Source organism: Diceros bicornis, chromosome 6 (assembly GCF_020826845.1).
Source record: "Diceros bicornis minor isolate mBicDic1 chromosome 6, mDicBic1.mat.cur, whole genome shotgun sequence".
Taxonomy (NCBI): domain Eukaryota; kingdom Metazoa; phylum Chordata; class Mammalia; order Perissodactyla; family Rhinocerotidae; genus Diceros; species Diceros bicornis.
Genome location: NC_080745.1, coordinates 68948532 through 68975841, shown reverse-complemented (window position 1 = coordinate 68975841; position 27310 = coordinate 68948532). Strand labels below are relative to the sequence as shown.

Sequence of the window (27310 nt, the reverse complement as noted above, 5' to 3'; positions counted from 1 at the left end):
GGATTAAAGAACATTTAAGTGAATTATAGTTGGTTAAACAACTTCACCAAAAAGAGGCTGATTATTTGACTGATGTCTGTATGAGAGAGGTGTCCAACCATGTGCCTCAGGACTCTGTCCTGTGAACCATGTTTATTAATGACTAGGGTGAAGATATAGAAATGAGGCATGTTTGTCAAATTGGTGAATGACGTGAAGCTGAGAATGAGAGGAAATATATTGGATAACAGAATCAAAACTAAAAGGACCTCAACAGACTGACTCAAGGAGATAAAAGTTATCATTCATCCATCCATTCGTTCGTTCTGCAACATTTATTGAGTATCCATTATGTGCCAGGCACTATCGTAGGTGCTGGGAATACAGTGAAGACAGATAGGTCCCACACACATGGGCTAACCTAGTGGAGAAGACACACCATAAACAAATCTCTCTATATTGTATGATGGACACAAACTGGCTGCTGTGATGGATGTGGGGGATCTACTTCTGTGGTCAAAGAAGACCACTTTAAAGAGGTGACATTTCAGTTGGAAACTAAAAGAAGAGAGGGAGCTGGCAATGCAAAGATCTAGGGGAAGAGAATATCAGGCAAAGGGAGTGGCAAGAGCAAAGACTCTGAGGCAGAACTGGCTTGGAGTATTCCAGGAACAGGTCAGAAAGGCTGTAGCACAGCGGACAGAAGGGAATCTCACGGATTGAGGTGAGGGAGGTAGATAGGGCCAGCTCTGAAGACTTTGTACACCATTGTAAAGAATTTGGCTTTTGTTATTAAATGCGCAACAGAGGACTATTAGAAATTATCCCATTTTCTTTTTTGTTTTTTTTGTGAGGAAGATCAGCCCTGAGCTAACATCCAATGCCAATCCTTCTCTTTTTGCTGAGGAAGACTGGCCCTGGGCTAACGTCCATGCCTATCTTCCTCTACTTTATGTGGGTCGCCGCCACAGCATGGCTTGACAAGCTGTGCATCGGTGCGTGCCCAGGATCCGAACCTGCGAACCCCGGGCCACCATAGCGGAGCGTGCGCACTTAACCGCTGCACCACTGGGCTGGCCCTCCATTTTCTTATCATACTAGATTGGCCCTAATCTAGGGGCTTTTTAAATGTTATTTATTTTGATCATCACAACAGTCCCACAAGGTAGCTTATTGTTTTCCCCACTTGAGGAAGTTGAGGCTTCCTTCGGAGCTAGAATCCCTTGGCCAAGATCCCACAACTTGGATGAGAGCCAGGAAGCCCTCCCTGTCTGCCCACCAGGCTTCAGGCTCTTCCACCTCAGCCCTGGCTACACTCAGGTCTGGTAGCCCCCTCCTGTTCTGGCACCAAGTTCTCCCAGCCCATTCAGCTTGATCACTTTACAATAAGTTTGGGTTAGGTGCCTGCCCCCATCCTCACTCTATCATGGTGTCTCTCTCCAAGCTCATGTCTGACCTCTCAGCCCCAAGAACCTGCTCCTCTGGGCTGCTGACCTACTGACCATTGAGGAACCCACCCTGCTCACCCCACCCCCACTGGTGCCTCCGCCTCAGACGCACCCCCTTGCCGCATATCAAATTCCTGCACGTCCCTCAAGGAGCCTCCTTGATCTTCTGAGGCAGGCTTTGGCACAGAGAAGGGCTCTTCACGTGCTCGTTTCTCTCATATTGTTTATTTATCCTGAGCTCCAGGCTTTTGAAGAGATATTAGTCTCAGATTGGGCATGATAGTGGAACCAGACGATCCAGGACAGAACAGTGTCAGCAGATGGCACCATAAACCCAGCTGACTGGCACATGTGAGAGCAGAATACTAGCCCCTGGGAAAAGTTAATGGCACCTACCAGTCAGGGATCCCAGTCCTAAAGGAACCAGGCTACTAGCCAGCCCCAGCCAGGATCCCAATTATGGGGAAAAGACCAAAGCCCAGTAATGACAACCTGAACACAGAATTAGGGACGAGTCTGGAGACATCGATCAAGTAGCCTCAGCAGCGGAGAAGGGAGGGCCAGGTGGGGTGGGAATCAGGTAGGTTCTGACAATTGATATGTCAAATCACTATTTATTTAAGAAAAATTAATTTAAAACTGTATTAGCCGTTAACTCAATGGATAAAAAAGAAATAAAATGTAAATTAGAAAGTCGTTTGATCAGACAACGAATAAAATAAACATGAATGAATGAATGAGTAAATAAGACATTTTCTAATCTGGGGAATATTATTCTTAGCCTGTTTGCTAATAATTCTGTCAACAAAGTGAAATGCAAAAGAAGTTCTGCAGAGAATGCTAAGGACTCAAGATTGCTGGGCCTCACTTCCATAACAGGTCTTTTGGCAAATTCTGTTAAAATAAGAATACTCAGTCACTTAAATATTAAGTAATAGGATTACTTATGCAGATAAAACTAATTGAGGTAACACATATGTTTCTAATGGGAAAAGGTAAATTATGTGATCCCCAACACTAGTGGAGCATTCATTTCATGGTGGACATAAACAATAGAAGAATTAAGTGCACTAAAGACCCCAAGCCAGAAGTCACAAACTGGCACCTCAAATATGCATTGACAAGAATTAAGCCAACATTTAGGTATCTGGCAGTTTCATAAAAATACAAATTTCAAAGTTCTCTGATAAACAGGAAGACTTGGCACAGTGGGTTCACTTCCCACCTGCACCAACCTGCCAGATCTGTGATAATGTGCATGTTAGCTATCAAGCCCACCATGGCCATGAGACTGTCTGCACGCCTGCCTTGAGCACGTGAGCCAAACATATATGGACCTGCCTGCCTTTAGAGGTGTTTATGTTGACACTCTCATCCTCAAGGAAGGAAGTCTCAAGTCTCCAAACTAAACTTCAGGAAAGGTTCTCAAAGACAGGGAAGTGTTCCCCCCAAAGTGCATCTCAGGGCAGGGCAGCTCAATGTGTTGAGGAAAGAAGATCTAACTCTACCACTAAGTGTGCAGCCATGACTGGTTAGTGAATTTACAATTGAGATTATTTTTTTTAAGATGCCACATTTTCATTTTACCTTTCCCCTTCATCTATGTTCTTCTAGATAAGAAAGGATACAGAGATGCATAACCTCGCCAAGAGATATTTGGCTGAACTTATCAAAGAAGAATGCTGGAATTCGATGGCTGTGAAAGGTCGAGCTCTTAAGGTAACAGCTATAACTCCAGGTGCAACACCTTACTCGATGAGAATTTTCATTGAACGTCTCATGGCAGAAAATTTTAAAAAATAATAATTTTAAGAAAAAAAAGCTTTAAGCAAAGCATTCAAAGCATACTTGCCCTTCCTGTACTGAATTCCACCTGGATGTGTCACTTTCTCTTGTCTCATTCTTCCCTCTCTGCTCAGTCAGCTTCCAAGCCAGCAGCTCTTAGGATTTGTCTTAGCACCTCTTTCCTCTATGACACTACCTGCATCCAGGTCTTAATATCTGTCTATTCCAAAAGCCACCTCACCCACATTCCACACAGATTGAAAGCTGGACATAATATTGTTCACATTTCTACCTGTGCCTGCCTTCATATTTTCTAAAAGGCTGTTTTTCATGCTGTTTCATTGAGATTCCTCCCAGCACAATTCCCCTTTTTGTGCAGGGTAACCAAAAGTCCCAGTTTATGCCTGTAGTCCTAGAGTAACTATTAACAGCACCCTTTTCACTTTCAAATATTCCACCCGTTTGGATAATGAGATATATGGTCACCCTATGTTTACGTGGTTGAGTATTGCTCTGAAACAAGGTTTCTCAAGAGCAGCACATTTTGGGCTGGATAATTCTTTGTTGTGGGGCTGTCCTATGGATTGTAGGATGTTTTGCAACATCCCTGGCCTCTATCTACTAGACCCCAGTAACATCTAACACCCCCTTAGTGAAAATCAAAAATGTCTCCAGACATTGACAAATGTCCCTGGGAGGCTGGAGAGGAGGGGGACAGGGCAAGCAAAATCACTCCTAGTTGAGAACCACTGCTCTAGAAATAAAGTATTTTTGTACAAAATTTACACCAATACTGATGGCATACATTGTTGTAAAGAAAGTTTCCGTTGTCAATTTCACTCATGTATGATAACCTATGAATTAATTTTAATCAGGGAAAACATCCCCCACTCCAGATACACACAATCATACTAAAAATGTGTGTACTATTATTATATTATTTCATCCTGTTTTTTTTTTCCAAGTGTTTTCACATCCCCTATGTGGTTGAGAACTTCCCAATGAAAGAACGCACAGATGAAGAGTTGAAAGAATTGAAGAGAGTTTTGCAGCAAAAGAAGATTGAAACAGAGTGCCTTAAAGTATAATTTTAAATATATATGTGTTTATATAAGTGATAGGTTTTATTTCAGAGTCTCCTTCATACAGATTTGTGTTGGAATACAATTTAAGATAAATTTAAATATTGTTTGTACTTTAAATATTGTTTGTATTTATATTTTCATTCCTTGTTAATTTGTAGAATATATTCTAATGAATATAGGAGCCAAATCCACACAATAAATCAAGAAGCCTATATCCTATACAAGACTGGCTAGCCCTCAAATATGGGGATATACTTTAAAAAATGAGATTTGGTGTTTTGTTCTTATCCTAGTCAGAAGTTGTCTTCATCCTCTCTTACTCTTTTTATCTTCTCTTATCACGAAGGATTGTATTTTAAGATAATTGACCAAAGATGAAGTAGTATCCGTTTTGATGGAATTATGGTTTTGCTAAAGCAATTCCAGCTTTTTTTTTTTTTTTTACCAGCAATCTCTATCAAACCACTAAAAAACACACTGCCCCATTGGTGTAGTTTTGTTTTGGCCAGAACCTTGCATCCATTCATTTTCTGAAACACAAAATGAAGGCATGTTTAATTCTTCTTAACCTACACCCACCAGTCATACGTGAATAAGGCCCTTTGTAAAATATGAAGAGAAGGTATATTTTTTAATGTTTAAGTACCAAGAAAGATTCAAAATATTTATAAGCAGCTGTCATCCTCACAGAAAAATATAAATATTACATACTATCAAGGATAATTTTTACTCTTTTGATTTATTCACAATTTATTAGTTTCTGCAGCTTTAATCTCTTCTGCAGCATCTTCAGGATCTATCTATCTTTGAATTCAGTTGTTGGCAGGACAATTTAACATCTTAAAATGGTCGTTGAAATAATTAACTTGTCACACAATTGCCCTTTAGAGAATTCTTATTATTGCATAATTTCTGTGTCGTCTTTTTCTATATTTAGCTACGAAAGGAAATTGTAGAGGTTCAGTCTGCAATTACCTTGATTAAAAAGCATCATGAAGAGGAGGATGAAGAAGAGGAAGGAGACAATGTGGCAGTAAAAGATACCAATTTGCCCAATTACCTGCTTGGTAGTCTGAGTACTGATTTTGGGGTACATGCCTCTTTGTTGTCAAGCCAATTGGAACTTCATTCTAGAGAAGAGAAAATCAACCAGATTATATTACTGAAAGTGGGTGAATTTTTTCTTTATCTTTGAAAATCTGTAAAACTCCCCATGAGGTATCTTGCAAAGGCTCAAACTGAAATCTAATGCCAATCAAATGATGTCTTTAACGTACGTAGAGAAATACCCAGGTGGCTGATGTCCATGTTCTTTAAACAGAGCTTGTGTACTAGAGTTGCTTTCATCCATTTGGACTGGGTTCTGTGATACCGGGTTTTCTAAACAACACCTTACGCTGGCTGACAGCACAAACAAACTATTCTTCTACTTTGATCTTCAGTAAGCTCAAAGATAAAAGAAATCCTTGAATGCCATCTTCTAGGTAACCCAGATGTCAATTAGGACCTCCTTATAAGATCAAGATGTGATTGCTTATCTATCCCCTTAACCTGGGGGAATACAATTTCCTCTCTAAGATTTCTGTAACGTCTTGGGCTCAGGGATAAGGTGCGGCATCCCTTAGGCTCTAAGCTCCTACTCCTTACTCTCAAGCAAACAAGTCAGTCTCAGAACGTATCTGTACATGCCTACTGAAGGTTTTTGAAAATTCCATGACTGAGATTGCACCAATGCAGATGGTTTGAAATTTAATGTTGGCCATTTCTGTTCCTGAAAGTCCTTCAGCCATATCTGTAATTTGAGTTCTAGCCTCCTGCCATGTTGCTCTGCTTTCTCTCCCGATCCTTTTCTCTTCTTCCTCTCCTCCAACCCCTGAAATTCCTATGCATTTATACTCAGAACTGTCTAGTTATCTCTTTTGTTGCTCAGCTTCTACTGACCCATGCCCTCAGGGTCTCACCTTCCTGCTGTTTTATTAAGGCGTTTCCCTATGAGAAGGTAATTTCAGCCCAAGAGGAATTCTGGTGTAAGATCATTTGTCCTCCCTGCTTTAGTGGTTTCATCTTCAGTAGGACAGATATGTAGACAGAACTCTGATGGTAAAGGCTACTTTGAGTTGACCCATCATTCTGCTCATTAGCAGAGGTGAGGGCAATCCAGTTGGACCTACAGCCACCTTAGTAATGGTCTGATCCAGCTGGCTAGCTTGGGTCCCCTTCCTACCTGAGAATGACCTGTCCATACAGAGGAAGAATACTGTGTGTGGTTGTGCTTCTCTGGGAGGTTCTCCAAACAGCCTCTGTAGGCCATCTCTTCCTCCCCACATCCCCCCAAACGGGGTTCCAAAGAAAAGACATTTCCTAACTTAAATACCATATATTGCTTTTTAAATATTTTATGATGGATTTTTTTTAGAACATACACAAAAGTAGAGAGAATAGCCCAAAGAGCCTCCAAGTATCCACCATCCACTTCAGCATTTGTCAACATACCTGTATATTGAGTTACAGCTTACATTTTGGGAAGTAGGTTGTGGTATAACAGCTATTCTCTTGCCTTAATCCTACCCGTGGCAGGATGGCACTGTAGATTATTGAACCAAGAAATCACATAATATAAACAGTATTTTGGAAATATTAATTTACTGATAGTTTGTAAAATGATTTTGGAGGGAAAGTAAAACTGTAGGATCATGTTACCAGTAAAGATATAATATGTGATGTGTCTACAGTAACATTTGATATTTCAGGATATCATTTACAAGGTAAAAACTGCTTTCAATAATGAGTTTGATGCTGCATATAAACAAAAAGAGTTTGAAATTGCACGTGTGAAGGAAAAAAATGTAAGAATTCAAGAAATTATTTTCGATCTGGACTTGGACGAATCAGTCTGGCAACCAGAATTTGATGACCATGAGAAGCCAGAGAGAACCCTTGTTGTGGAGGATAGAGAGGTACTGACTAGCTACATTATCCCTTCTCCTTTCTCTCATGACATCTTCCAAAGCTCTTATTTATTCATCTTCTTGTTTGTGCTACTGGAAGCGACTGTATTAGGTAGCATTCTCAGTTACAAGTAACAAAAACAGTTGACATAGCCTCAGCAATAATGAAAATTTCTTTTGTGAATCCCTTGGAGTCCTGGGAAGATTCGGACACCAACTCTGGAAGGAAACAGGAACCAAAGACTGGAGCCTTATAGGGAGTCCAGAAGTCCTCTTTCTTTGTCTCTTAGCTCACTTCTCTCTGCCTTTCGGCTTTCTCTAGCAGTTTCTACTTTATATCTCCTACACTGAAGAGAGCAGCAGATCTGAACTAGAATCTCTTAGTCCCAATTCCAGATTTGCTTGGGAAGGGGCTCCTTGGCCCAGTGCCTGTACCCAGAGAGGTCAGATCACATTGTGGGAGTGAGGCTGGTAGAGCTCCAGTAATTATCTAGGTCATTGGGGCAGTATGGATCCCAGAGAAAAGGGGCTCGCTGGACAGCTTTCTTAAAAGGTGTTTGGCACAGAGGTGGTTACAAGTAAATGCTTAAAGAAAACAATTAAATATGACCATATTTCATTGCTAAAAAGTAAAAAATGCTAGACGATACTCAAAGAAAACCCCTTGCTCACATGAAACCAGCTTGATTACTTTGGGGCCAAAGGTAATAGTGTTGCTTAGGAGTAATAGCAAACATTTATACAGTCCCTGTTAAAAGCCAGGCACCATTCTCAGTGCCCTAGATAGATTGAGACTAATGTATCATTAAAAGACTTCATAAGATAGGTACTAATATTACCTCCATTTTACAGATGAGAGAACTGAGGCACAGAGAGGTTAAGTAGCTTGACCACGGTTAACAAAGCTAGTAAGTAACAGAGTTGCAGTTTGAACCCAAACCATCGTGCTTCAGAGTACATCCTCTTAACCTCTATTCTCTACTGAACTTGTTTAAGGAAGTCGTTTTTTCCAGAACCAGACTCCTGCCATGTGACTTAAGACTCTGGAGCACGGTGATAGCAAGGACCGCACTCTGCACTCTCACCAGGGTCCTGCTCCGGGCGGTCACTTTGTATGAGCATGATTAACCCACCATGCTTGCTTCTTCTCCTACTCTAATCCCTTCTACATTCAGGAGAGTGGTCTTGTTACAAGCCAAACTTATTCTGTCCTTCCCCTGCCTAAACCCTGCAGTGGCTGCTCATTTCACTTGGGATAACACCCACAGCCCCTTTCTGACTGCCCACCCCGGGCCCCTTCTCCAGCTGCTCTCCCTGTCTTCCTCTGTTCTGAACACACTTGCATTCCCACAATTCCTTGAATGCCCCAAGCTATTGACCTCTCAGGACCCCCATCCTGCAGGATTTGGCTTAGATGACACAACTTTGAATGCCTTCCTCACCCCCCTAATCTAAGTCAAGTCCCCTGTTGTAATCTCATTATGGATGGAGATGGGCTTTGAGAGCTAATAGAGAAGTAATGATCTGTTTTTCCAACTCTCTCATTTTAGACTTCGTCTTCATTCCCAGATAGGAAATTGTGAAATCTAGATAGTCCCGTTATCCCCCTTGATAACTTCCAACCTCCTTTCAGTGTGTGGAAAGAGTGTTTGGTTTGAAATTTGGAAGAATAACAGCAGGAAACTACATTTCTCTTTCAGATTACGGCACACAAACATGTCAATCCATGGCAAAAAGCCAAAGCAGAATTGGTTGCAACCCATGTAATGGAGCAACGGCTTCTGTCACAAGTATGTAGTTTTGCTCAAATGGTACCTAAGACCCTCTTTCCTTTAGGGATACTTGTTCCTGATTTGGTTGAATAGCCTTGTACTTGTACTCCACTGTAGAAACACATCAAGGCATTTGTCATGGTCAAGGGTCACTGGAATCTCGGTGGCCGCCTTCTCTCCCCTCCAGGCCACTGCCCAACCTCCCCAATCCTAAATGCAGTCATTCTAACATGGGGTGGGCGGCTGCTCCTGGTGCCACTGGAGTGTCAGATCTCTGTCTCAGCTATCCTCCCCAACTCCGGCTCTTTTCCAGGGCCCCAGCACAAGACACCGAGCCCTGATGGACATGATGGGAGGAGTTCTGGAAGTTAGGAAGGAAGACATTTTGAGAATGGTGAGATTCCTTGACATCCTTATGAAAGGTGGAATGGGGTGGAGAGAGCTACTTAAATTTGACCATTTTTGTCTATACAAACCTGAGTTTTAAAAATTCTACAGCAACAAATGTTATACAAACTCCCCATACCTTATAAACATACCACATGAGGCAAATCAGAAATGTGAAACCTCAGGCTTGCCTTCCAATCTGACAAAAAGCAAACAAATGAACAAAAACAAGCAACCACAGTGGTTTTGGTCTCTCCAGAAAGCAGGGATAATGCTGCACCTGTAATTCTCTGGGTACACCAGGAAACATCCTCTTTGATACCTGCATAGGTGTCCCTGGAGCTCAGGCATAGTTCTAGCTATGAAGATATCAACATACACCTCCAAACCTGTCACCTAAGAGTCTGGGTACATCCCAAACTGCCCACTCTTGCTTAAATCATAGAAAAACAGCTGTAATATTTTTTCATATCCTTTGGTCAAAGTGTCAGGTCATTGTCTTGCCAATGTGAAGAACTAGACACTTTTAAAGGGCTCTTTTTTTAACTGCAATGATAACTCTGAGCTTTTCCTGTACTGCTACGTATATGTTTGAGCTACAGTGTATGTTTTCCTTTATATCTTCAGGTGATCCCTCAACCTGCTTTCATGGCAAAATCTGATGCTTTATGGTCTGAAGAGGAAAGGAAACAATTCAAAGACTATGAGAAAAAAGTCAAAGAGTTAAATGAAGAAAGAGATAAGTACAGAAAGGTCAGAAATGTAAAGAATTAATATCTGTCATATCTGGGGGTTTGTTTCAATATCTTTTAAAATCGTGTTCTTTATTTTCTCAGTGTCTTGAGTAGCTTGAGGATAGTGTTTCAGTTTAAATTCTCAAGAGAATTTGAGGAAGTGGGTGGAGATAAATTTAAAGAGTTAGAATAATTTAAAACAAAAAGAACATATTGCAATGTTTTTTTTTTAATTCTTATTGATTTCAACATTTCTGACATTGTTACAATTCATCTGGTCCTCCATTCATTTTTCAAATGTTTAATGAATACCTATCATAGTATGTTTGAGGAACTGCTGTATATCATCTACATCTGTTTTTTTTAATTGAGGTCACATTGTCTTGTAACATTATGTAAATTTCAGGTGTACATCATTATATTTCAACTTCTATATGGACTGCATCGTGTTCATCACCAAAAGTCTACTTGCCATCCCCATCTACATCTGAGTTCAGTAGTACTCATGTTTGATTTGTTCTCAATCTCCAAAAATATAATTAACTGCACTTAATTTTCACATCCTTTTAGTCTCCTTTAATCTAGGACAATTCTATGGCTTTGTGTGTTGTGTTCCAGGACATTGACATTTTTTTCCGGGCAGGTTGTTTGCTGGACTCTCTCTCAACTTGGATTGGATTGTTTGCTCATGATTAGATTCACATAAAATATTTTGGACAATAATACTACATTGGTGGTGCTGTGTCCTCAGTGCATGGTATCAGGAAGCACCTGATGTCAGTTGGTCCCATTACTGGTGATAAGTATGATCACTGGAAAAGAGGTGTTCTCCAGACTTCTTCACTATATAAGTTCTCTTTCTCCTTTGTGTTTAATAAGCAATCTGTGGGGTGATGTTTTGAGACTGAGTGACTCTCTGTTCATCCTGTCTTTTGACATCCATTGATGATCCTTACCTGAATCAACTATTACTATAATGATTGCAAAATAGTTCCTTTCTAGTTTCTATCATTTATTCCATATTTGTTAGTTGGTATTCTTCTGTAAAGAAGAGCTTTCCCTCTGTCCCATCCCAGGCCCACTCTTTTTTAAAAATTCTTTTTCAAACTTAATGTGTTTTTAATCCATTACTGTCATATTCTTTTTGAAGTTCTAAGTGTTCAGAGCTGCTTCAAGTTGTCATCTGTGTCCTTTTGACATGTTCCCATAAGTTTTTGAGCACTTTCTCCTTTCTAACACAACAGGATGTTCTAGGCACCTGGAATCAGCTATTTTTCTAAGAATCCCTGATTCTTTTTACTGGGAATTGGTGTTTAAAAACCAAAATCTTGGTACCAGATGAGCTCATTGCTACTGGGGAAGGGAGGGATCATGGCTTCGAGATCATTTCTGTGGACAGAGCTAAGAATATATATATATGATTATCTATCTACCTATCTGTATGATATACATACATGATATCAAAACTTCATACTGTTACCTCCAATTCCAATTCAATATACTACAGAGTTCTTCTCTTTCCTTCATTTAATAATTAGATCTCCTTTCTCAGTGCAAAATCTAGTTCCCAAAGTATAAATATATTTATTCATATGCTCAGTCCTACAATATACATAAAATGCCTCTACCAAAAGCAAATCTACTAAGTTTAAGATTTCCTTGTACCTCTTTTTGTTCTTAGGATATATCCACTGAAGGTGGACCACCCACATAGTATATTCAGAAGTTATTTGGACTAATCTCTTTTTTTTTTCCTTTTGTGTGGCTAATTATCAATTTCATATAAAGTTAAGTTCTTCATGCAATGGTGTTCTTATTTGAGGGGGAAGGGGCTGGTGTGTCTTCTGATTTCATGATTTTCTTTAGTTTCTGCAGGATTCTTAATCTCCACTTCTTCCTTCCTTCTTTCCCTTCATCCCCAAGTCTCAAAAAGGAGACTGCCTCTTCCAAGCTGCCTTGCTTTCCCCAGAAGCAGTACCACCTGAGACTGCACCTCTGCCTCTCAAGCCCATTCTTGATTTCCCAGAAACTCCTCTTCTGGCACCTCTAGCACTCCCACCCTAATCCAAACTACTGTCATCTTTCACCTGATTTATGGCATCGGTTTCCCTGCTCTCCCCCACCCCTGACTCCTATCCCATTCTATCTCCTATCACTCTCCCCCTTGTTAACTGCACCAGCTCCTCCCACCTCCTTGGCTGGGTCCTCTAAGACCCAGCAGAGTCTTGACTCCGACACTCAGAGCTCATTCTTGCTGCAGGGCCTTGACGTGCCGCATGGCTTGCTGTCTCACTTCCTTTGGCTCTCTACTCAATTGTCACCTCATCTCCCTTCCGGCCCAATCTCGCTCTTCCTCCTCACCCTGCTTTATTGTTCTCTAGAATACTTATCTCACCCAGCCTACTTCCTCTTTACTTGTTTGCTTACCTGCCTCCTCTACTAGAATATAACATAAGGGAAGAGAATTGGTCTCTTTTGTCCATTACTGTATTCCAAGTTTTTAGAACTATGCTTGACCCATAGTAAGCACTTAATAAATATTTCTTGAATGAATGGATGAATTTTTTGACACCTATGATGTGCCAGGCACTCTCCCAGGGCCTGGGGACTCCGCAGATGAAAGGATAAAGCCTTTGCCCTCAGGAGTATACAGTCTGGTCGGCTAGAACAATACCTGCTTAAATTGCAGGCCACGGCTTTTCAGGGCTGGGAGAAATTCTTGATGTGATACATTCTGTGTTGTTCATCCATACCTTCTACTTGGTCTCCCATCTCTCATCTCCCCTGCTTCTCATTTCTCAGCATCTGATGCAGACGTTTTAAGGCAAAATGAGATTTTCCCAGGAATGTTTGAGGAAAAGTGACCCTCGTGTCTTTAACAAATACTCCTTGAGTTCCCACTATGTGCTTGGCACTGTCAGGTCCCGAGGGACATGTGGTGAATAGACAGACACAGCCTTCGCCCCTCACAGTGCTCGCTCTCCAGGGGAGGAGGCAATTATATTAACTGGATGTTCACAAAATAATTATTTAACTACAATGTGATAAATCATGAAGGACAAGTTCAGGTGCCATCTATGACAGTAAACACAGAGGCACTGACTTAGATCAGGGCCACTGGTGTTCACCAGGTCCCTTTACAGGCTGGCATGCCCATCCCCTCACTGCTATGAGTGCTGCAGCTAAAGGCTTACACCTGAGACCTTCTCTGGCACCTTGCTCTTGACTGATCAAGGGGCATCCTTATCCAGAGACACCTTCAAGGTTATACCACTGCCCCCACCCAGGACAGCCAGTGACTGACTGATGAGATGAGGGTACAAAAGTCCAGCCCCCTTGGCCCAATTTGGGACAGCTCAGCAGAATCTCTCTATTTATCCTTATACCCCTGGGAATCAGGCCAAGGCTGGGCTGCCTGAGAGCACATCATTGCTCAGCTCCTGTCCCTTCCCTGCCTGATTCCCTCACCCCCTTACAGGTGTCTCCAAAAGAGCCCTCCCTGCAGAAGTCACATGCACTGGAATCCTGTTCCAGGCTTTGCTTCTAAGACTCAAAACAGTGCCTAAGACAGGACCCAAGGAAGGCTTCCTTGAGAAAGTGGCACTTATGCTTATGTAGGAAGAATGAGAAAGGATGAATAGGTTGAAGAGCAGGGAATGGAGAGCAAGCAGACAGATGGGAAAGCACATGAGAAGGGCCTGCAGAGAGAAGAGTGTGGGGTATTTGAAGAACAGAGCAAAAGGCTGTTTTGACATCATAAAGAGTTCCTTTCAGACCAGAGAGCCTCAAAGGCCTGGAATCTGAGTGTTTTAAAGAAGAGTGGGTTGGGGCCCTTGGACAATCTGGCCTTGGCAGGCTGAGTCTTTGGCATTTGTCATGGACAATGCTTCCGTTATCCAGGAACACATGACTTTGATAAACTATTAGGAGGCCACAATCATGACATTTTCCATTCCTTTGAGATAGTGTTATAAATTATTACAAGCAAATTGACCCTGAGGTGTGCTTTTTCTGTGTTTGTTTTATTTTAATAGTTCTTTATTGCTTAATTAGCTTAATTTGGGTGATGTTTCTCCTTGCATCATATGCCTCTCTGCATTTTGCTAAACTTCTCTCTCCATCATCTTCCCAGAGTCAGTCTTTTCCTTTATTAAACCAGCACAGAGAGAACTTGGGTTTTCAAAATACGTTTAAAATAATAATGGTATTATTATCATCATAGTAATAATTGATTCAAATAAGAATTATCAATGGATGCCAAAACTGGTGGATAAAAGTTTGATGAGGCTGGGGCCGGCCCGATGGCACAGGCGGTTAAGTGCGCGCGCTCCGCTGCGGCGGCCCAGGGTTCACCGGTTCAGATCCCGGGCACACACCGACGCACCGCTTGTCAAGCCATGCTGTGGCAGCGTCCCATATAAAGTGGAGGAAGATGGGCATGGATATTAGTGCAGGGCCAGTCTTCCTCAGCCAGAAAAGAGGAGGATTGGCAGATGTTAGCTCAGGGCCTATCTTCCTCGGGAAAAAAAAAAAAGTTTGATGAGGAACAAGATTTTTTACATAGTCTCAAAGTATCTTCCCACAAATTTATTAATTACAAATGGAAAAATAGTAACTGTACAATAGAGAAACTGGCAGACACTACTTAACCAAGTGGTCACAGTTAATATCACCAATAATGAAACAAACCAGCATCATGTCTCCTGATGTGGTGCACTGAGAATACAACATGATTTATATAGTGATCCTGCTAGAAATGCATAACCTGATCTAAGCGTGAGAAAACGTCAGACAGACCTAAACTGAGTGACAGTCTACAGAATAACTGCAGCTTATTCTCAAATGGTTGAGAAAAAAGAGATACAGAGAGAGAGAGAAAGAGATATTGAGCAACTAATAAAGCAAATGGGGCAGAATATTAACAATTGATTAATTTGGTAAAAAGTATATGGGAATTCTTTGTACTATTTTTGCAACTTTTCTGTAAATTTAAAGTTACATCAAATTTTAAAAGTTACAAAATATTTGAAAGATGAAAATCATTTGTAACAGTATGTCTAGGATTGATCTGCAGATGTTGTTCTCTTTAAAAATATAAATTTATAGCTTTCCACTTACCTACTGTGTGCTTGGCTCTAAGTCCTGGTGGAATTTAAAGAAAGCGGGCGGGACTTTTTTCCCCTGTTGTAGAACTGTTTGGAGGGACAAAACATACAGAAAACAAGAGAGAGTACAAATACTTAAATATACATACATATGTATATACTCACTTCGTATTGCCTTAAAATCTAAAAAGTTCCATGAAGATGTATTTATGGCTTAAAAAAGAAAAATCAAGATTTTTTAGGGCCAAATTGAGTTCCTGGAAATTTCTGTCCTATGTAAAGAGATAGAATTTTCTGGAAAGATTTGCTGCACTTTGTTTTCCTAAGCCTATTTCTTCCTGCATAATTAGTCATGATCAGTGATTTTTAACCTTTTTTTCCCCAGTGCAATCTTTTTTAGCAAAAATGTGAGACACACAATATATTAAGCAGATCCAGGCGGAACATCTCTGGTTAAAGGTGGCAGAGGGCCCAGAACACCTCACAGGGCCTGCCTTCCACCTGCCCTCCCTTGCGGCAAAATATAAACACCGTTTCCTAGGAGCATTTGATGTTCCTAAACCTTAACTTTGCTATTGACTTTCTTCCAGTCATTAGAAGCAGAAATGAAGAAACTTCAAAACTCTATTCAAGAAAGCACACAGAATTTTGATGAACATTTGAAAAGACTCTTTGAAAGGAGAGTCAAGGCAGAGATGGTTGTCAACCAGGTAAATGAAAGCTTTATAAGACTTTTTCTTTTAAGGAGCCTCTAGGGACCTCTCATTGTTCTTAGGATAAAGACTAACACCCTTTCTGGCACCAAGGTCCTGCCTGCACTGGCTCTGGCTGCCTCTCCAGCCTCATCTGTGCCACCCTCCCCTTGTTCCTGCACAAAGATGGGAATCTCTGCCCGATGCACATATAAAACCAATTATTATAGCATCAGCTTTTGAGAAAAGAAAAGGCTTTATTGCAAGATTGATCTGCAAGGAGACAGGAGGCATAAGCTCTCAGATCTGTCTCTCCAATGCAGGATTTGGGGCAAAATTTAAGAGGTTAGGGAGAAGAGGCCAGTACACTGAAATGCTGGTGGGGCAGGTTTTGATTGGAGGGCTTTAAACATTTATGGTAAGGTTTTAAACATTTATGGTAAGGTTCTAAACATTTATGGTAAAGTTTTAAACATTTATGGTAAGGTGTGGAAGGGGCTTTAACACCATATTTTCCTAGACAACAGACCTCTCACCTCTGATGAGAGTCTGACTTTCAAGTTCCAGTCATGTCCCAGTCCTTCGGTTCTGTTGGGGGGAGAATCTTTGGTTCCAGTGTCATTTCAGGTCAAGATTTTCTCCTCTACACAGGCTCTGGCTATGTGACTTGCAAATTTTTGGCTTGCCCCTGAGGAACTTTTGGTTGACAAGATGGGGTCAGTTTGCACTGGTCCTAGCGGGCAGTGGTTACACTCCCTCCTCTGGTGCCTTGAACACACCAGTGTCCTCCTTCCTCCCAACTCTGCCACTAACACTCTGCCAACTTCTTTGCCTCCTTCTTTGGCCTATATCTACTCATCTGTCAGGTCCCAGCTTAAAAGCAAGTTCCTCAAACTAGATTAGATCTTCCTATTATATACTCTTTTCTTTTACTTTCCATCACTTATTGCAACTAAATTTTAATTTATGTGACATTGTTTTTTAAGGCTCCCAAGACTATAAGTTCCATGGAGGTACGGACTGAGTCTGTCTTGTTCATCCCTGTATCTCCAGAAACTGGCAAAAACCTTGGCTCATATTATATGTTGAATGAATGAATAATCCACATACCCCAAAAGATCAGATGAAAAATCTGGCTTAATTTGATTCAGCAGTAGGAATATAAACGAAGTGTGCAGTATCTAGATGCAAGACAACCTAGGAATGAAGCCTTTAAATTCTGAGGAAAAATTATTACTCACATTGGATTCTATAGCTGGCCAAGCTATCAACTGAGTGTAAGAGGAGACTAATAATATTTTGAGAAATCAAAGTCTCGAAAATTTATATGCACCCATTCTCAGAGAGCTATTGGAAGATATGTCTCACCAGAACAAGGGGGTCAACCAAAAAAGATGAGAGAGGTTAAGGTAACCTCCAGGAGGACGTCTGTAACCTCAGGGTCCCAACAGGAATGGTGCACTGAAAGGGTTACATTTAAGAGAGTTTAATGCAGGGACTTTTTACTGAGGCATGGGCAGGGTTAAGGGAAACAGCCAGGAACGGTGAAACACCAGGGACTAGAAACAATGGAAAGCCAGTATCATCTCTAGAGCTAAAGAGGCAAAGGAAGGGAGCTGTTACCAGGACCCAGACAGACCTGTAGCTGTGGGAGAGGGGCTACTCCTCTGGAGTCATGGCCACAGATAGAAGAACATAATCCCTGGCCAGGCAGGGAGGAAATGTATATGTATGATAGTTGAGCAGGGGGAGATTGGGAATGAATGGTCCACATTAGTCATAATAGAAGCATTAATCATAATGACCAAAAAGTAGAAACAATCCAATGTCCAACAACTATGAATGGATAAATAAAATATGATTTATCCATATAGTGGAATATTATTCAGCAATATAAAGTATTAATACATGCTACAACATAGATGAACCTTAAAAACATTCTAAGTGAAAGAAGCCAGGCACCCAAGGCCACATATTGAATGATTCCGATAGTATAAAATGTCCAGAATAGGCAAATTCATAGAGACAGAAAGTTAATTAGTGGTTGCCTTGGGGTAGAGGTGGGGAGGCCTCTAGGAGGTGTGGGAAGAAATGGGAAATGAATGCTTAAGGTTTTCTTTTCAAAGTGACAAAATATTCTAAAGTTAATTGTGGTGATGGTTGTACAACTCTGTGAATAAACTAAAAACCATTGAATTATATGCTTTAAATGAGTGATTTATATGGAGTGTGAAATACATCTCAATAAAGCTGTTATTTTAAAATGATATGCTTAGAATAAGCATATTCATACAAGATAATGAGGAAATTATCAAAGACTATTAGGTAATATCAAAAGGATTCAGGAGCCAACTAAATGGGACAATTTAAGATTCAACAATGATAATAATAGTACTTAACTGAAATCCATCAAATTTGTTTAAATTCATGACTTTGCGATCTTTTAAAAACAAAAATGTCCCTCTGTCACCTTCAGAGGATAACAATCAATTCATTATTTAAGAACTGATCAAGAGAAAGCATCAGGTATTTATTCTGCCTTCCTATGTGAACTGTACCACTAGGTAAGCAAATAGCAGATAAGGAGAAGCATCTCTTTTATAAAAGAATTTCAATTAATAAGTGAAAAAGGAATGACAGAAATAGAATATCACCATTTTGCAACTCTCAATGGATTAGTGGACCTGGGCATTGAGCATCTACAGCTGCTAACATCACAAAAAGAAAGACAACAGATATTATATGTCTCCTGACCAAAGAACACAATATCATCTCCAGTCTTGCCAAAGGGATCAAACATGGGTCTGATCAGGCCTCTGATCCAGCTGCCAATTCTCAGGAAATACATGGGATAAAGAACCCTGATGAACTCACCATAAGTATGCAGTCAGTAAAACCCAGATTAGGTGAAACTACAGATAACTACAAATAAATGTGAGGGGAAAAAAAGGGATGGAAGGGAACCTGTGGATTATAAGAGATTGAAAATATGTGACAATTTTTTAAATGGACGACTTGTATTATAGTGCCTAGAGATACATACTTTGGTAATAAAACTATAAAGAAACACAAAGATATAAAAGTCAGGACAGTGGTTATTAGTGGGGTTGAGATTATGATGGGGACACATGGGAATGGTGTCTGGCAGTAGCAAAGCTCTATTTCTTGAACTGGGTGGTGATTACAACAGTGTTTGCCTTTATAATAACTTATTAAGCTATACATTTATGTGATGTATTTTTCTGTATATATGTTTTATCTTACAATAAAATGACGAAAAAGGAAAAAAGTTATTGCAACAGTTTATAGTCCCTTTTTCTTAAGAAGAATGTCTCTTACTTGTATGTCATAAACTTGCTTAATGAGTGCCAACTCAACGGAAAATCATTTCTCAGGTATGAGTATTGATCATTTTCCCCCCTTTTTAAATATTTCTACAGGAGGAATTGAAAATAAATAACCTTGTGTTTTCTTTACTGTTGGATGAAGAAATAAGCTCCAGAGAAGCATTCCTGCACAACTATCTTACAAGGAAGCAGGAAGAGAAAGTAAGTATAGTATCTGATATCTGAGTACCAGCATTTCCTGACAACGCGCTCCTTGTTTAATAAGAACTCACATGCCTGGACCCTTCCTTCCTTCCACGTTCCTACTCAGCTGTGTGTTCCTTGGCTCCCTGCCTGGGACTTTGCTCCAGAGTCAGGTGAAAGCAGCCGCTCCAATCTTTTAATAAAGTTACGTGATTCAGCACCGGCAATCATTTAGTCATGTGGCATATGGTTTATAAAACGAGGCCATATAGCTTCATGGTTGAAAGAACTTGCTTTTAGCCACTGCCTAGCTGTTGGACCTTGGACAAGAGATATAACCTTTTAAGCTATTTGCAGGCTCTTCTCTAGGGAATATTTTTCTTTATGGACAATTTGGCACCCCAATTACTAAACATGTAAGTAAGGGTTAGCTTATAGAATGAAAAGCTGTCATATTCTGAAATACTCTAATAAATCTCATGAATAGATGTGTTTCATTAAAGAGGCAATGAATGCAAAATGCTTGTCACATAATACTTGTCAAAAGATGTCAGCTTTTACTAGTAGTATTAATAAAGGACATTTTGAATGAATAATTTAGAGTATCATATATGACATATGTACTTACTTTTTGCTAAGAGTCCATTAAATAGCATATGCAAAGAACCTTCTAAATACAACCCTACTCATAACCACCCTGCAGGGTACTGGATTTCTTTCACAGATGAGGAGACCATCTTGGAGAGACTGGTAACATGCCTAAGTCACGCACTAGTATGTATAAGCAGACTATTTATTCAGAAACTTGGTATAATAAGGGAATCAGCCGCCGTTACTTGTGTTTGGCAGGCACTCCAAGGCAGGCAGGGGAGGGGAAAGCGTTATAATGAAAGGAAGAGAGGGCTTCAGGTGCACCCTGATTGGAAGTAGTTGCCTTTGGGAAGCTAGGGGGCAAGTTAATTAAAAGCTGGGCAACCTATGGGATTGGTTTGGGAGTATATTTGGCCTTCTCTGGTTGGTCCTAAGTTGGAAATGGTGGCAAAAATTAGGAAAGCTGAAAGTTATTGACCAAGTCCTGACAATTTGGGGCCCATTGCTGCAGAGGTTGCAGTTAAACTTCCTAGCTGGTTGCTGCAGAAGTTGTGGGTCAGAGTTCTTTTTTAATATACGGTCTGGCCATTGTCCCTTTATATATTCAGGCTCTCAGAAACCAGGTCCACGTGACTCCCAAGCCTGTGCAATTTCATTGTCCATATCACCTTGCCCAGGATACAGTATGCTCCATAGTCACTTCCACACTCACATACAGAGCTGGCTGTACTTAGGAACAGGTGATTGGAAGTTTGTTCTTTCAAAGTGTCTAACTGGTTACTTTCTTCTACAAATGTTACCTGTAGTGGATACTTCATTGACATCTATCTTGTACTAGGAAATTTCTTGTTCTTTTTAGTATCCCCAATATTTTTGTTTATCCTGAAAAATCTCCAGTTCCAATCGGCTATTCCTGATATTATTATAGAGCCAGACTTCAGAGGCCATCCGGAAATCTAGAGAAGACCTCGATGTGTACAAGGAACACTATGACAACTTACTGGCGGAAGACAAAGTGAGAGCCATTGTCTTGCCCCTCACCAATGCAACAGAGTTGCTGCTGCCTGGATTTGGGGAAGATTAAAAGGGATATAATTTAATTTCCTCATAGATTTTTCTCCTACTATCATTCTTAGTTGTGGGTGACCTTCATTCTATGCCATTGTATATTTCTGAAAATCATTGTGTAAATAAATTTTTGCAAATTTCTCTGGGTTAAGCTTTCTCTTGTACAAAAAAGAGAGAGATCATCTCGACTTTCAGGCTTTGCGAACATCACGTTGCAGGTCCCATTAGTTGGTCATGAAATCACTTTAATTAGGCTATGACCAGCAGTTTTATAATGGATAAGAGTAGGATAGAAAAGCATAAAGAAGAATAGAATTGAATGGGATGAAATAGAATAGAATAGATTAGAGTACTTTGCATGTTTTACAGGTAAATAATATTTTGTGAAACTTCAGTTCTGAATGATTTCTAAAACCTCATATAAAATAATATTTTTAACTCACTGAGGTGCTTTCTATTCAAAATAAATCTTTGAGAAATCCTTGCACAGTGAGTGGACACCATCTAACAAGTCTACCTTATAAACCAAGTTTTCATGGATTTTTTTTTTAAATCAAAGTGATACGACTATATTTTGAAGAGTATTGTCAACAAATAAAAGGTTTCAGAAAAAGGTTGCAATCCTGGCAATGATATGTTTGTCCTTAGGTTCTAGATCGCAGCTTTAAAAAGGAATTTTCTGAAATTCCCAGTCATCAGGTGGATATACTCTACAAACTTTTTAAACGCCGACCCAGGTTTGTTTCTCCTTTGCTATTATGTTTCTGAGAAAAAAGTTTGTAAATGAACAGGAGTGTTGTTAGAATTCAGCTTTTTCTCTCAGTTAGATGGAAATATGCAGGGTAATATCTTTTACATGAAAATGTTTAAGTGCCTTAATCATAACTCAGTTCTTTTTAGATTATTCTTACATCTTAAGGAGGCAATGAAGAATAATGATTTCTTTTCATTATTTAAAAATACTTAAGTATCTAGGTAAGCGTAGTGCTATTACAGGTTCTATGTTATAAATGAAAGTAGTTCCTCTGAAGTCAGATGGCATACAGACTTATAAACAGTTTTTCCCAAGATATGTTCCAGCAAATATGAGTCCCTTGAGGTATGAATTGGAATTACACATAAAAGTCTTCCAGGACAAAGTAAGTTTGGGGAAATACTGGGTTAAAAAAAAAGTTAAACAGTTTCTTTACTAAAGAACTTCTCGGAACTTGATTTTGGCCTTTGGAGCTCCAAGTGTAGAAAATAGAGTAAGCGGTGTTTTCCAAACTTATTTGACACAAATCTCTTTTTCTCAGAACATCTCATGTGATTGTGTCCAAGTTCGAAAATGTCAGTATAAATGATTGAAAATAACCATTATCAAAAAAGTTCTAAGAGATCTGATTTTTATACTGAAAGCAGCATTAGAATTACATTTCACAGATTTCCAAATTTTTATAAATTCAAATTTCCATAATTTTCAATCAAATGTAATCTAGAAATCATGGAGTTTGTCACAAAGGTGTAGGCTCATTTGTGTCTGAGATACAAACTCATTCTTACGGGTCACGTGCAACCTGGGGAATTCAACCTAGAACATGCCTCACATCACAGGTTCCCCTGTTTTTAAAGGAGCAAGTTATAATAAGCCTTGTGAAAAACGAAGTGAGACCTCCCATATATTGGGAGGCAACAGTGGAAAGAGCATAAGCTTTATAGCCAGACAGAATTAGTTTTAAATCCTAACGCCACCATCTATCAGACCTGTGACCTGGGGCCAATAGCTCCTCTCAGAGCTTCACTGCTCTCATCTAGAGAAAGAGGCTAGCAATAGTAACTTCATAGTGTATTGTAAAGCATCTCGATAGTGAGTGCCTTGCACAGATCTTTGTACTCCCCTTCCCAGCTGCAGCCCAGGGAAACAAAACTAATCTATTAATGTGGCTAAAAAGAGGCACTTCTCCAGTTGCCTGTATATCTGAACATATTCCAGGCTACTCACCTGCAAAAAGGATACAAGCAGAGGGTGTGTGGGACAGAACCAGGGAACAGTCACACTTCTCTTGGGCATTTGCTTGCCTGCTTAAAATACACAGAAGGGAGACATTTTCTAGTGCAGGTAAAGCTGCCAATGCTGACAACAGTTAGGAACATCTATAGTCCAGCTAAGGTCATGTCTGGGCATCCAGAGAGCACAGAAGGAGGTCAAAGTGGGTGCTTTCCTCTTTGGAATAATCCGCTCACCAGCCCCTAAGTGCCAAAGGAAAGTGTCTTGCAATGCCATACCTATGCTAAGGGTTGTATTATTTAACATTGATTTTTTGTGTGAGAATGTGAAAGGTTGATGGGCTTTTATTGGTGATACCAGGATTCATAAACCGAAAACACACTCAGATATGGCCAGTATTGTGCCTTTTGGAGAGCGACCAGGATCTGGGAAATTGAATAAGGATGCCTTTGCCCAGTTAATGAAAGCCATGGATGACTTGGACAATATTAATAACATGCCAGAAGGCTTGGACCCCTTGGTCTGGGATCATTTCTGCATGACCAGACGAGTGAAAGTGGAAAATGAACAGAAAGTATATAATATTTTATTTTCTTTTATCTCAATTTCATTTAGTATACTAATATCATATATATAGTTCATGGTGGTCAATGCTTCCAGAAAAGCTAATTATTTAGGTTTTCCTGCTAGAGTAGTGGTTAGTAATATTAATAATAATGATGATGAAATAAAATTTTAAGCTTAGTGCTATTGAGGGCTCAGTATAGACCTGTAATTGTAGACCCACGCTGTCCAAATGGTGGCCACTAGCCACGTGTGGTTATTGTTTACTTGAAATAAATGTGGCCAGTCCCAGCTGAGATGTGTAGTAAGTGGAAACACACAGATTTAGAAGACTTAGTATGAAAAAAAGGAATGGAAAATGTCTCAATTTTTTTATATAAATTACAGGTTGAAATGACAATGTTTTGGATATATTGTATAAATAAAATATATTAATAAAATTAATTTCACCTGTTTCATTTCACTTCTTTTAATATGGCTACTACAAAATTTAAAATTACATATGTGGCTCGCATTTATGGCTCACATTATATTTGTCTTGGACAGCAATGTTGTAGACACAACTTCCCTTCTCTCTGCTCTGGTCTTGAGTAGTCCTCAAGTCTTGAGTAGTCCTTTTTGCATAGATTAGAACCAACTTTACAGTTTCGCTAGAATACATTTTTAAAAGTTATTTTATTGAGGTCATATTGGTTTATAACATTGTGTAATTTCAGGTGTACATTGTTATATATCAGTCTCTGATAAGACATTTTTTTTAAATATAGCCAAGGGTAACAATTTGAGAGTGTGTTTAATTGGGAAGAGAATCCTTCCTCTTGCTTCTTGACCATCCTGCCTCTTCTCCCCCAAATTCCCTAAATTCAGTGCCACATGCATCAGGCTGGCATATTTTTGTTAAAGTGTCTATGATTTTATAATTTTATCTAAGATGATGACGACAAATTTTAAAGTAAAATATACAAAAAATTCTAGTTGGTTACATGTTTGATTTTCAGTGAGAAGCAAATTTGATACTTTTCAAATTATTTATAGAATGTACCATGTAAGTTTTAGGTATCTTATATTATGTATTGGCAGGGATTTAAATTTTTATTAGTCTCTTAGAAAGATAGGCTTGCTAAGGTTTTATAACAAAGTTAAAAGATGTACGTTTTCTAAAGTTCTTTAAAATTAGCTTGCTTTCATTTCTAAATCTCCGTATGTTCTGAGATGTTTGTGGTTTGGCTTCTTCAGGTGAGGCAGAAAGCAGCTGGCTTAATGGAAATGGTGGCTTTTCTCCGAAGGAGAAGTGAGGATGATGAGAAGGTGCAACGTGAAATCGAAAAAGTCTTCCATGAACTCATCCTGTAATATGAACCTTTCGTTTATTCAAAGTCCAAGCTAGGGCTGTTAGGTTGTGTTGTCATTGGGGAGAGAATGCCTAATCACTAGTTCACAGCTGGCGAAGACTTATCTGTCTCGTTGGGCTTTGTAACTTCTCTTTGGAAAGGTGCATTTTGTTACAAAAGACCTTATATCAGAACGGAACTAACCTACATGTTCCATTGCTCTTTTTACAAATAGGCAAGTTACCGAAAAATCTTAGTATTTTTTAATCTGCTCCTTCCACATAAAAATACATACAAAGAACTTACTTCTGCTAGTAAGAACTTTTGGGCTCAAGCCACACAAGCAACCTGTGTGGAAAATTAAGGAGATATCTGAGAAATTTCCATGTAGGCACCTAACCAGCTAATATCTTTTTCTTTAGGGGAGCTTGTTGTATTTTGCTGAGTGATTGGGATACTGTTTTAAGTTCTTGCCTCACTTTTGGCTGTATTTACAGCCACATTGATAAATACTTCTTTGATGGTCCCAAATCCATCATTATACATCATTTGCAGATCTAGGATATAAGGAGGAATATGAACTACCCAGAAATATATTTGATAAGTAGAATACAGATTAAACATTGTTAATATAATATCAGAAGTCAGTACATAAAGTCAGAACTTTAATAGATTTGTTTGGTAGCATCTCTATTTTCTTCCACTTACAATCAAAATTATATTAATCTTTTCTTAATCATAAAGTAAAACTTTATGAATGTATTTCTGTCCATACCATTCTTTGAGCAGCCCAAGTGTAATTCCATATTAATAAGAAGTAATTCCATATTAATTCCATAGAGACCTCTAGGAAAGTTCATCATTGGGAAAATATTTTCCACATTGATCTCTAGCATGTTTTCCTTCAGCTTAAGGAAAATTAAGTTTTAATTTTATATTCTCAGATAATAGGTGAGATTTGAAGCATAAATATATTACCACCACTTACTTTGAAGTCTTTTTCAATTTAGATTACAGGAAGAGAAAGCGAGATTCCAGTTAAATTTGACAATCCAAATTCTCCTTAAACAAGGACAAGTAGAACTGGAGAATTTCCAGTTATTGCTGGAGTATTCTGATGCAATTCTCATCAACAAGAACATAATTGAAGACTTGAATTCTGTGATTCGGGTAATTATCATTTTTTAAGGAGAAAAAAGCCAACATACCATCTGCTGTACCAAGTATTTTTCATTATTCTCCCATTTCCATGATAAATCATTTTCATTCAGTTAAATCAGTGGTTTCCACCTCTGGCAGTACATTAGGCCCCACTCCTAGGCATGGGTATTTTTTTAAAAGCTTCCCAGATAATTCTGAAGTACAAGAAGTTCAGGACCATGGAGTTAAATGTTCACTCTAATATGCCATCATTCTGTTAGGCTCAATCTACTTACCTAACGGTAATCTTAGACAAGCTTAGATAATTGATTTCAGACCTTGCTTGTTTTCTAACATTTAATGTTATAAATTTCCCCTTAAGCAACATTTTAGCTGCATTCTGCAAATTTTGATATTTTACATTTCCATTTTCTTCCCATTTAAAATATTTTCTAATTTCCCTTGTAACTTCTTATTTGACTCATGAGTTATTTAGAAGTGTGTTATTTAATTTCCAAATATTTGGGCATTTTGTGCTATTTAGGGATTATGTGTTAATGTTGCCATACATTTTACTTTTACAAATGTCCTAAACCCACAATACATTGTTATTGTTTTTGCTTTAGAGAGTCAATTATCTTTGAGTGATGAAAAATAAGAAAAAAGTATTTTCTATTTCCTTTCGTATTCACTATTTCAAGAGATCCTTCTTCGTGTGAATTGAAGTTTCTGTCTTGTATCATACACCATCTGCTTCAAGAACTTCTTTTTACTTAACTGAAATGCAAGTCTGCCTGTAAAGAATTCTCTCAGTTTTTCTTTGTCTGAAATTGTCTTTGATTCACCTTCGTTGTTGAAAGATATTTTGCTGGGTTCCCTTGATTGGCAGGTTCTCTCTCTCTCTTTCTCATTCTTTTCACTTTAAAGGTGTTCATTTTCTTCTTGCTTACAGAGTTTCTGACAGGATGCCTACTATATTTTTTTATCTTTGTTCCTCTTAAGGTAATATGTTCGCCTGTGAGATTTTCTCTTTATCTTTGGCTTTTAGCAGTTTGAACATATGTCTAGGAGTGTGTGTGTGTGTGTGCGCGCGCACATGTGTACGATCCTTTTATGTACTGTTGGATTTGGTTTGCTAATATTTTGTTGAGGATTTTTGCGTCT

General features: G+C 39.2%; 1 protein-coding gene across 1 annotated transcript in view; it reads left to right on the top strand.

Annotated features, from left to right (window-relative positions):
• CFAP43 (cilia and flagella associated protein 43) overlaps nucleotides 1–27310 on the top strand; it is a 97429-nt gene that overhangs the window by 62835 nt on the left and 7284 nt on the right. Inside the window, exons 21-34 of the mRNA XM_058543946.1 lie at nucleotides 3042–3146; nucleotides 4178–4294; nucleotides 5235–5465; nucleotides 7048–7254; nucleotides 8946–9035; nucleotides 9331–9411; nucleotides 10032–10157; nucleotides 15834–15953; nucleotides 19376–19483; nucleotides 20985–21071; nucleotides 21773–21861; nucleotides 23472–23685; nucleotides 24912–25024; nucleotides 26017–26176. Of these exons, the coding sequence (XP_058399929.1) occupies nucleotides 3042–3146; nucleotides 4178–4294; nucleotides 5235–5465; nucleotides 7048–7254; nucleotides 8946–9035; nucleotides 9331–9411; nucleotides 10032–10157; nucleotides 15834–15953; nucleotides 19376–19483; nucleotides 20985–21071; nucleotides 21773–21861; nucleotides 23472–23685; nucleotides 24912–25024; nucleotides 26017–26176 (1848 nt within the window). The remainder of the gene's footprint in view (nucleotides 1–3041; nucleotides 3147–4177; nucleotides 4295–5234; nucleotides 5466–7047; nucleotides 7255–8945; nucleotides 9036–9330; nucleotides 9412–10031; nucleotides 10158–15833; nucleotides 15954–19375; nucleotides 19484–20984; nucleotides 21072–21772; nucleotides 21862–23471; nucleotides 23686–24911; nucleotides 25025–26016; nucleotides 26177–27310) is intronic.